This window comes from Pteronotus mesoamericanus, unplaced genomic scaffold (genome assembly GCF_021234165.1).
Source record: "Pteronotus mesoamericanus isolate MK-2021 breed Mesoamerican mustached bat unplaced genomic scaffold, CSHL_Meso_final contig_27, whole genome shotgun sequence".
In the NCBI taxonomy this organism is placed as follows: domain Eukaryota; kingdom Metazoa; phylum Chordata; class Mammalia; order Chiroptera; family Mormoopidae; genus Pteronotus; species Pteronotus mesoamericanus.
In genome coordinates, this window is record NW_026555115.1 from 2941865 (window position 1) to 2953867 (window position 12003).

At 38.9% G+C, this 12003-nt stretch overlaps 1 protein-coding gene across 1 annotated transcript in view; it reads left to right on the plus strand.

The window, feature by feature from the left end:
- Positions 1 to 6944: 6944 nt before the first annotated feature.
- Positions 6945 to 12003, plus strand: part of DPP10 (dipeptidyl peptidase like 10) — a 715542-nt gene continuing 710483 nt past the window's right edge. The window contains exon 1 of the mRNA XM_054574986.1: positions 6945 to 7061. Coding sequence (XP_054430961.1) covers positions 6990 to 7061 — 72 coding nt within the window. The 5' untranslated portion in view covers positions 6945 to 6989. The remainder of the gene's footprint in view (positions 7062 to 12003) is intronic.

Below are 12003 nucleotides of genomic sequence, written 5' to 3' on the forward strand. Positions count from 1 at the left end.
ACAAGGAACATGACTACTCATGGTATGGCAAATAGCACAAACATCACCATATTTGTGTGAGCTCTCCTTGTCTCAGATAGATGCCTCCTCACACAGTGAGTTTCTGTGTAGAAGAGGATCCCTGTGCTTAAAGAACCCAAATCTTTTATAATGGGGAAAGTGGTGGCAGGAAAATGGAGATAACTGTACTTAAACAACAATAAAACAGTGAAAAAAAAGAACAATTTTTTTCAAAGTATATTTCCTACAAGACCTCTGCTTCAACAGGGAGACTGGTATAGGTCCCTACCCATACCACTGTACACGCACAAATTATACCTCAGTCTCCAACAGGTTTTCTCTTCCCAAGAATTTTCAGTTTAATAGGAAGGGTAAGATGTCACTTGTGACAATTAGAATGCTGAGCAAACTAGTTCAGAAAAAAGGCATACATTGTGCCAGGAGGAATATACTGTAAGAAGAGTTAATGGTCTTTCCACAGGGAAGGGAAGGGGACCACTGAAGAAAATCCATCCTTTCGGGCTGTTTTGATGTCCTATCAACTAGGATCAAACACTTGTATAAACACTGATGACTTATTAAAATAGCAAATTAAAGGATATTTCTCTAGTCATCAATTTAAATATACTGTGATGTTTGTTATAGATTCGACCTCCTCCACTGATGCTTATGATCAATTGTTAAGTGCAGAAATGATACAGTATTATAAGAAAATAAAAGCTTAATACTGATTGAAAATATCAAATATAAATCAACCAAGAAAGGAACCAAGAAAGGAATAAGGAAATTAAAATTTGGACTATGCTTTATGAAATTATATGAATACATAGAATATAACCAATGGTGAGAGCTATACTTAGGGCCTAACTAATATGAATTAACGTATCCAGTAATCTTTATGGAAGCATTAGTAAAAGACAATATACTATAATATCCCAAATGGCTTTAGAATGCATTCTTTTGTTTTTTTACCTTCTTTTCATCCTTCCATTCTCCTTAATCATTTTCTCCTCCTTCCTTGATTTGAATAAAGATATATGACTTTAGTAAATATTTAGATTTACAAGGTAGATATTGAGTAACTCAATTATTCTTCCAAATACATACAGATAGACAACAGATGGCCAGATAGATGAATATAAAACTATGACAAGTCATCTACATCAATAGCAAGCAACCCATCTAGGCTAATAGGTTAAACAAAGTTGAACAGTGTTCAGTAATGAGAGTAATGAGAGATGTATTTCAGTGTGTCTTATTTCAATAGCGGTTACATCCCAAGATGTCCTGAAACTATATTTGTATAATCTGAACAGATAGCTCTGTATGGTAAAAGGACTGACTGTTAATCCAAAGATTTGGCCTCAATTTTCTTTGGAGATGGTAGAAGAATAATTCCCAATGGTGGAAAGTCAATCAGTGGACAAAAGTGCCAGGGGCTCTTCGATGTGGCTGGATGGTTGGGAACTGTTTCACCTAAATTTTAGACTAGATGTTCTCTTGTTTGTTCAGGGAAAATTCTTGGTGGAGTCTGAATCTAATACTAAATTCTTCAAAATAAATTTAGCATGGTGAAGTTGTTACAAAAGATGGAAATCCTTCCTTCCCTCCAAAAAAGTTTTCTCTTTCAATTCCTAAAAGATTTCCTGAATGGGAAATGTCTCTGTGCTGTTTTGGAATGACATGAGGAATGAAGTTAGGTATCCATCATGATGTACTGGTGTAAGAGAAGACTTAGTAATAATGTACTTTCCAAGAACAAAGATAAAGAGGTTATTCTGAATTATTACAAAATCTAGTCTTGCTTAGGGAGAAAATAACAATCAGATTCAAAGAAATTTGTTCATTAAAAAAAGACTCATTACATCATTACCTGAAAAGAGCAAGTGTTATGCCAATGTTTGTAAACCTCCCCATATCTGACATTCTTTCTGACATTTGTGGACAGAATCTGATTCATAAAATTTTATTGTATTTCTAAGAAAATGTGAAGATCAAGGGAAAAATACCCACTAATATCAGCTAAAAGAGACAGAAAGTCTTAATTTTTACAATGCTAATTAGTGTAACCAATTCATTAAATAATTACTTTTAGAAAATGAAAGAAATAAAACAAACACAGACCTTCTGTCAAGTATCTAGTAGATAAAATTAATAGTGATAGCAGGGAAAACCCCCACATTCTCAAGTTTTTTGGTGTCGCAATTCAGCTATACATATGAAGAGAAAATATTACATGGAAAAAATCATACTGTTACTACCCTTATGTATATATGTTATAGAAGGGCTATAGGATTAAGGAAGATGTGACCTGTGTTAATATAGTAATCAAGGAGACTGTATAGCTCAGGAGCTCAGTAGGAACCAGCACTTTGTCAATATGTTTAGGTCTCCAGTGAGCAACAGGAAAGGCTCTCAGGGTATTGCAACTCTGTCTGCCTCCACCAGAGATCATAATTGGGCCATGAATTTTTACAGCAGGAAGGCCTTCCTGCCATAGACAGAGACTGACAAAAAGTTTAGTTAAATTAATACCAAATTAATCTTAGCACCATATGAATAGTATACAAGGGCATCACTTAAATATGTAGTGTCTGTATTTCTTTTACTTTCTTTAAAATAGATTTTTACTATGGTTTACTGGTTAGAGCTTCTCAAATATAACTTGTTTCTGAGGATTTCTCAGCATTCTTGTTTTCTGACCAGTGACATGATATACACTTTGGGGAATTCAAGAAGCCAATTGAGGTGAGTGGAGGTGATTTATAAATCGAAAGCAAATGATAGCAAAAGATGTGAACTAAAGCTATTTCCTGATCTGCGAAAAGCTAATTGGGCACATCTCAGGCCAGGTCTCCGAAGGCACAGCTCATGAACTCTGTCTTCCTGATGCTGTGCTCATTACAGACACTCAATAGAGGACTGGCTAATGCTAGGGAAATCCCATCAAGGTGGCCTTTGCAGGACACTGCAGATTTACCTCAGAAAGGAGAGAAAGTAAAGAAAAAAAGTGGGGAGAGATTCCAGGCAACTACCTGCTTACAGATTCCTTTTTGCCTGATCTAATTTATCTGAAACTGAGGAATTAGTCTCTAAAGGCTACCCTGCACAAAATCTCAAGGGACTTTTTTCTTGCTCAGACATATCAGAGTTTTTTTGCCCGGTCTTATTTGTTACTCGTTTTTGTTGAAATAAATTTGGAATTTTTGGTTCTGGGGCTAGTATTTGATAATGAAGACTACATGTAACACACATGACTTAAATGTTCTGGCACAACCCATATTCAGTCCTGATGCTTCAACATTTTAATAACAATTTTGAATGAATTTAATTGTTATCTAAATCTCCTAAATTATCCTCAATTATTCATATTAATAATCCCAGTTAAAATGAAATATATTGCATTGGCATCTCATTTTTAAAGAATCAAGTATCAAGAAAAGGAAGACATTGTACATGTCCACAATGTTGCATGTAAGAAATGTTTTCAGTGACTTCAGAAACACAAGTCAACATATTAAGGAAGCAACATGTTGGGTGATATCTATATGGAGACTTGAAACTAGGATTTGAGGCATTACAATTTTTCAGAAGGGGGTGATAGAGTCTAATCCTAGAAATCTTCTTTAGTAATATGGCCATGTATTGCAAGCAAGGTTTAGACATTTATAATCCAAAATTGATGATCTCTCTGCGTCTTTTGCATTTATGAGAGTCCGATTCCATTCTAGAAAACTTAGGAAAACTGCCTTTATCATGGTATAAGTATTATAAAATGTATGGTTGTCCATGAGTTAGCTCATCAAAAACAATGAGAAAAGTACTCAAAATATTCTGTAAATCTCTACAACATTCTCTTTTAATAGATCTTTACATTTCAGAAATAATACTCTGTAAATAAATTTTTAATTTTTGGAATTAAAAAATATTATGGAGACAAGAGTTGTCACTCTACACTTATGTGTAACTAGAGAGCATGAGGAGGTTTGGTGGGTATTAAGGATCCTTTGTGGAGTAATTAACTTATCTTCACTTAATTGATTTTACTCTGTATTTTTCTATCAGGTAATTGACTGGTCCCACCAAATTTTAAAGCTATGTAAGTAATGCGCCATTCAGATGACTGTCTTTTGATTCATAAAATCAATATATGACCATAGATATTTAGAAATAGAAAGGATCTTAGTAGTCACCTAGTCCAAATTCTTCAATATTATCAGGTAAGGAAGCAGAGGCAGGATATAAATGACTTTACTCTAATTCATGCCTCCTTGCTATAATGGAGCTAGGGCAAGAAGGCCAACATACTGACTTATACTCAGGTCATCTTGTGTATGCTGCACTAGAGTAGCTTTAAATCTTTGTAGATGTTTCATTGTAAATTGATGTTTTAGTTTTTTAAATGATAACATAATCAGAAACCATACAAATCTGAGCTGCAGACATTCTCTCTTAAAATGTAAGGTACTCCTTTATTTTTTCTGAGACATTAGCACTTTTCCTTCAGTAAGAAATAAAGTAAAAAAAAAAAATCCTACATTGTAACTGAATTTCATTACAATAAAAAATAAAGTTAGAAAAAAAACAGTTTACATGTGATTAAGTTTTAATTAATGCCCTTGACTTATATCCCAATGCTATAAAATAATGTTCTTAGTTTAGACGAAAGTAACACCCAACAGAAAGACTCAAATCAAAAAAACCTTCCTTTTTTTAAAAAAAATACACACATATACATCTTATATATGAAACCTATAACAACATATCTTGATTTGTAAATAAAGTAAATTTTATGCTGAATTCTGAAAATGGATGCAAGTGGTACTGCTGAATTCATTCTAATAAGTAATTTAAATCGGATGAAGATAATTCCTTCTTGTCTAGACTCATCCGATGTCAACAGAAATCTTTGCACATAAGTAAGCTCTTTCAAGTCAAGTCAATTGACCAAAATGGAAACACATTCAAAGGATGAACATACTAAAATAATGAACAGAAGAGCAAAATATAAAAACAAATATTTTTTGAATAATGTAAAAGAACACTTCCTTCCCCAAAAATACATGTAAGGAAATATCTGGATTGTCAGATTTGCTGGATTAACTGACCCAAAGCTGTTTTTATCAGTGTTTCATTTTAAAACTTTGTTTTGTACTTTTTCAAGAAGCAAAGTTACTTTATCAAAAAGTTGTTTCTGTTGAAATGGACCAACACACTATTATAGGTCACTTACAATATTCACTTGACTATCTAATTTTGAAAAGCTCTCTTTACCCAAATCCCATCTTTCTAAAGAGAAAAATCATTATATTTTTTTCTCCAATTTAATTAGATCTTGGTAACAGATTTTTTAAAAATGTGCATTTTAAATGAACTATTGTTACAATTAATGAGCAGGACAAGTGTTTTAAGAATTAACCAGGCAGGAGCACAACTCCTGCTACACCACAACAACCCCTCAGGTGGGAAGTGCCTAGTTCTTGGACTAAGTAACTCAGACAAGGAGAGAGCTGGTCCATGGCCAATAACACAGCTCAAGGCTACTCCTCTCTTCTCTCCCATCCATACTCCCTGCCCTTTCTGCTGTGACCTCTTCACAAACCTCGTACTTCATCCAGTAACATCTGGATATTGAACTCTCTCCTGCCTTTTTTTCTCCTGAGCAATATTCAACAACCTGTACCTAAGACTTGGAGACTGCTCATTGCCCATCTGCTTTGGGTAGGTCCTTTCCAACACCAGGGAAAGCCATTGCTAGTTCATCTGGATGAGACTGGTGGACTTTATAATACTTACACGAATTCAAGTTCCAAAGATCTACATTGACTCATTGATTTGTATACCGGTTCCATGCTCCCAGTACCCACACCGTATAACATAGGCTCCCCGCAGGCAAGGAATTTGGTAGATTTGGCCTGGTTTTAGTCTCTTTTCTAGCAATCCTTCCAAGCCTTACAGGGTGTTTGGCAAGAGATTAATGCTCAGTAAACAAACTTCGAAGGAGAGAAGATTGTGTTAAGCGAAGAGAAGGCTGGAAAGGGGCTTAATATTTGAAGGTTTTCCTACGTGTCCATGAAAAAAGAAAAAGTGAGTTTCGGAATATCATTATCAGTAATTACTATTTAAAATCAACCTTTTCCGATTTCCACCGGCATCAATCAGGCAGGCAGCAAGAAATCCAGGCTGCAGGCTGTCCACTGCCTCAAATCAGGAGGCACAGAGCCTCAAGTCAAAAACTGAACAACTTCTTGGAGTCCTGACAGATGTTGGTGGCTTCCGTGGGGCTCTGGGTCCCCAATTCCCCTCTGCCCGCTGCCTTCTGGGAGCGCGGGAGCCACAGAGGGCTTTGCATGGGCACACTCCTTTTTTCCGGGTTTTAGCAGGAGCCCATGGGGGGCGGGGGTCAAGGGGGCTGTGAGGGGGCCCGCTGAGCCCCACAGCCTTTGCCACAACTGTGGGGAGCTCGCGCGCTGCGCAGGGTTCTCTCTTGCGTTGCGGTTGCTCAGGAGATGCTGGAGCGCGATGCTCCGCTGCTCCACCTTGCTCGCTGAGCGCGGCGCTGGGAGCCCCGGGGCGGGCGGGGGGCGCAGACTGCGGTAGAATGCGAGCCGGGCATCTCTGGCGCCGCGCGACGTCGCTCGAGCGCGGTCAGGTGCTGCTCGCCGGCCGCTCGCCGCTCCACTAACTTGGTACTTGGTGGTATCTGATCTCCGAGGCTTTGGAAGCTTTGTGGTGGTGGTGGGGGGGCGGGGGGAGTGGGGAGTTAAAGGGTCTGCGGTAGCCGAAGGAAGGATCCTGCAAGAGGGAGCCTGCCGGGTGCAGCCCGTCTTCGCCTCCTCAGCACCCCTTCCCCCACCCCATCGCTGCCTCTTTTCCCTTCTGCCAATTCGGAGAGCGTCGGGCGCCTGTGAAATGCGATCGCTGCCAAGTGAAGGTCCCCTAGTCTGAAGTGCCCGCGAGGAAGTGAGCACCAACGCGGGCGGCCGGCGATGACAGCCATGAAGCAAGAGCAGCAGCCCACCACGGGGGCCAGGGCGAGCCAGGCGCAGCCGGCGGACCAGGTGAGTTGGCAGCTGCGGCCAGGCCCTCCAGGGAAGGGAGGCTACGGTCTGCGCTCCTCCGGCCCCTCCTCCCGGCTCGGCTCCCACGCCTCCCGCTCCCACCCTCCCCCGGCCCCAGTTCCAGGCTCTCCTTCGCTGTTCATGGACTCTGCAGGAAGTTAGAGCGTCTGAGTGCGCTCCGGGGTCGGACGAGAGGATGCGCAAGGTGGAGAGCCGCGGGGAAGGGGGCAGAGAGGTAAAGGCTGGGGATGGCCTGGGGAGCCCCGGCGGGCAGACCTCCGAGGGCGGTAGAGGTGGCCGGGGCCAAAGAAAAGGGGTCTCTTGGCTCTTGGTAACGCACACTGGAGGAACTGGTGCGCTCCTGGGGATGTTCACTTGCCGGGTTCGAGCCCGCTAGCTGAGAGGAGCGCTGGCCAAAGCTACCCGAGGAGGCAAATGACCTTTAGGCCGGCAGAGTTTTTCCTTTCGTCTCCTTTTCTTTTTTCCTTTTTTTCCTTTTGAGGAGGCTGGGACAGAAGGCTGAAAGGGGGAAGAAGGTATACCAGGTTATCTGTGGTCTGCTGAGTGGAGCGGAGACTGGGCGCAAAAAGACAATTATTGTGGAGAGCTGGGAAGACACTGGCTTTGATGATTTGTTGGGTCCAGATGTGTTTGTGTTTACAGAGATGAGATGTCCTGTGCTAGCTGATGATTGTTTCTCTCCCCTCAACGTCTTTTCTGCACTGGCCACCCCCTTTTTTGTTTCTGTCTTTACGAATCTGTATCATAACCATACGGTGGATCTCCATCGCGTCTCTGGCCCTGGGTTGGGGGGAGTGGGGAGTTCGCTGTCGATTTCCCCCAAAGTTGTAGGGTCTGGAGCGCTGAGGTGTCTTGCCTAGGAGAAGGGAGGCTGTGATGCGTTGGCTCCAGGTGCTGTCACGTTTACATCAGTTAGAGGCTGTGAGCTGAGAAAGCTACACTTAGTTATGTCAGCGGATAACCACGAAGCTGGAGCAGAGAGGCGCTGGGGTACAGGATGGGCCTTTTGCCCCGAGTGCACTGTTGAAGGCTGCAGGACATTTCTGGCAGAGACACTCCCAGCTAATTTCTAGAAGTGGGGTGAAAAGGGGTGCAAACGACTAGGCTCCAGGAGCGGCTCTGCTCTTTGCATATTGTAAGCACCGAGGAACAAGTGGAGGGGAGCTGTTTAAATTGTCCAGGAGTGGCCGTGAGGCAGAGGAGGCGATTCCGGGGCTGCTGTTATTCATAATCTAGTCTTGGTCATCTCTCCTGGTTTGTGGTTTCTCTCTTCTACCCGTCCCTCACCATCTCAGTTCCCTCATGTATGTTTCACACAGGTGGTATTACTTAAAGCCTCAAAGCTCCCCTCCCCCCAGTTTCCTGGGGTGAATATTTTAGTTTGTACAAAGCAGTTGTTTTCTTAAACCAGCCTCTTTGCTCCCTTTCATAAGTATGAAAGGATTAAAACATTTATATTATATTATATGTTTCTTCCTCTTATATCTCATTTCCCTGCTCCCTCAACACACACTACAAGGTAGCAACTGGTTAGCAGATTCTAAAATCATTTCAGGAGAGGAGCTAGGATTTGACATCCTCTTTCATCCCCTAAATTTCATTAACACGCCACTGAGCTTCTCTATTGCTCTTGGAATGATGCTACCAATAAGAATGATTAGTCAGGTGAGAGTCCCCACATGAAATCTTTGCTCACTAACCTGTGACACCAGCTGGTTACTGGAGGGGCTGCAAACAGTTCAGTGTTGGTGGAGGTGGGGAGGAAGAAGTCTAGCAGTGCACAGGGAGCTGAACATGTAGGTGTAAATAGTGCATAGCAAAACCTTTTGTCAGGGCTAACCTGGTACTTCCAATTCATATGGAGAGACACATTCAAGCTTCAGTCCATTTTTCTTGTTAGCGTTCTCATGGCCATTCCAAATATTCAGGGAGTGGCCATTTGTAGAACTGTTTTAATTGAGTTTTTAAAGTGCCTTTCTGAGTATTTATGTGATTTAAAATGTCAGTGGTATGCATATTATACTTGAATTAAAATGAACGGGGTTAATTTTGTAAGGAGAAGGAAAGTCAGGTCAAAATATACATGGCAGAATCTCTCTGGGGGTTTCTAAGCACTCCCAGAAAATACCTGTATCTAGTATAGTCTTTGTCTAAAGCTTGACACATATGTAAAATAATGGCCAGATAATGTGGACAACTGCTGTGGATGCTTAAACTACTCGTAAGATTACTAAGTTTTTATTAACAGTATTAGTCATCGTGGTCTAATTTTGCCATTGTCACACAACTCCCATGTGGTGCTAGATATAATACCTCCACATAGACATGATTGATTATTCAGGCTTCTGTGATATTCCTGAAAAAAATTATTCACAAATTTCAATAAAAATATAGCTTTATGAAGTCCTACTTAATGGTTAATAGGGGGTGTGTTCCAGCTAATCACTCACTGTGTATTGATTTTGAGTGATTCAAGCTTTTGAATGCTGCCAGAAAGGTTTTTTTGTTTTCCTCGGCAGAGATTTTTATGAAACCTCAAAAATGCCTTGTCCTGAAGCTATTAGCCACCTATCTTCACTTACAGCACAATAGAAGACCTTACTTAGTCTTTCCTCTGCTTGAGATGGTTATGACCATATGTATAAATTGGCTGTTGTTACGGTCCTTAAAGAGCTCGACCTCTCTGTTCTGTGTTATCTGTTGCTGTCCTCTGGCACTGGCTGCTGTGGCGAGAGGCACTCCTTCCTCAGGGAGCAGCAGCAATAAGCATAGCAGAGATTGTATACTTTTATTAATATTCTGAATCATTGGAAATATTTTTTATCATCTTAGGAGTATTTCCTTTAAAGCTTCAGTGATAAAGTAAATGTTTACTACAGTTACTTCTTTTTTGTTTTCATAACACTTCACATTTACAAACTATCTAAAAATAAATACTTTGCTAAAGTTAGATGCAGTAATTCCCCCTTAACTTGATCAATATCCCATTTTTACACTGAGGGATCCAAAATCATGAGTTGCTAGTTGTAACCTATTTTCTTAACTTGCTTTTTAAAAATGCTTGCCATGTGTAGAGTACTATCATCCAGGCTGATCACATTTACTGAATGCATTTTCCTGGTTGACCCTCAAGGCAACTTTTTTGCAGTAGGTCCTATTGTTATTTCCATTTTAGAAATGAGAATACAGAGGACCTAACTAACTAAGCAATTTGATCAAGCTTGTTTTCAAAGTGGTGGTGATGAGATTTAGTTTTAGTCTATGACATTTAAGTAAAACAAATTAAAAAATAAGTTTATTTAAGTTTAAAGCCCTACCTCCTAATTTTTGCACAACCACCGTTCAACACATTTCTATTAGAAGAATACAGAACAACTGCAAATACTGCTTGTGTATACAGATTTACCTTGAATGTAAAATGGATGTAGAATGTTTTAAAGTTTCAACAAATAATAATAGCTCTCAGAATTTTAAAGTTAACAATTTTTCTTTTGATAGCAATAAGATAAAAAGAACCATACAAATCTTGATGAGTGCATAGGAACTTGCTTTTCATAAATATGTTTGTATCATTAACCCACTGTAACTATGAGACTTTTAAGGTTTGTTGAATGAGTACAATTTGTAGTCAGATTTGGGTTAGAATCTGCCCATATTTCCACCAGGTGGCACTCTTCTGCTGAATCCAGAGGGTAGAAATATTTCCTGAAATATTTGTCCTTTCAGCTCCAAAAAACCAAGCCAAACCAAAACAAAACCAGAAACCAAAACAAAAAAATAATTAATTAATAAACAGAAAAGAAAAACCCATCCTACTTTCTGAAGTATAACTAAAACATACATTTTGTAAGCAACTATTTGTGTTGCAAAGATAGTGTTATGCATTTTTCTTTATATAATTCTGGTGGAAAACTGATCACTTATAACTGAACATGTAGCAGCCTCTTGCTCAAATAATTTCATGGGACAAAATTGTGATTAAATGTATATGTATAAAATGTCTTTTGTATTGTACTTTTGACCTTTAAGTAACATTAACCTAAAATGTTTCTATATAGCAATTAGGATTCAGTATTTTTACTTCATGTCTGGTCTAGCAAACCAGGTTCAAATGTCATATATATGTTTATAAAAACTTACCAAAAAGTTATACTTTCATGTTTCCCTGACTAATATATAAACATACCATCATTTAGTCTATGAACTGTTGTTTTCAACACAGAACCTCAAAAATAACTTTTAGAAGTCATATTCAAAAACTTTATTTAATAGAAGATTTATTACTTTTCTTCTAAGCATTCAACATAAAATATATAGTATCCAATCAGTGAGAGAGGTCTATCTGATAGGATTATAAAAAATCATTTAGATGGTCTGTAGTCCTCATGCAAAAGTCCTTATGATTTAGGAGATACTATGCATTCTCTACTATCCCTTAGTTTCATTATATATTATATCTATATTATATCTTCATATATATGGCATTTAATCCACTGAGATTAGAACATACCACAGAACATCCTTTGCTTATAAGCTTCTAGTCTTTGTTTATTTCATGGACTGAGCAAATTGCACATTTAAGAAATATTAAATTATATAAAAACAAGTTAAAGAAAATTGTATCATTAAATATTAATGCTGTATTATCTTAAGAAGGACATTACATTGGAAACAGAACACTGAAACCAAGTTTCTCCCAGTCTGAATAAAAATAAACCTTTTTAAATATTTTGGGTTTTTTTAAATCATTTATAAGCCTTAGTACTTATGAACATATTGTTAATTTATTTACAGTGTACCATGTAGCATATTCAGTACTAGAATGTTGCAGCTAGGACTGTGAACTTTTGTGCTATCAACCACAAATTATTTTTTTACTACTGTCTTTGGGTTATGCACTAGAAACTAGAAACTAGAAACT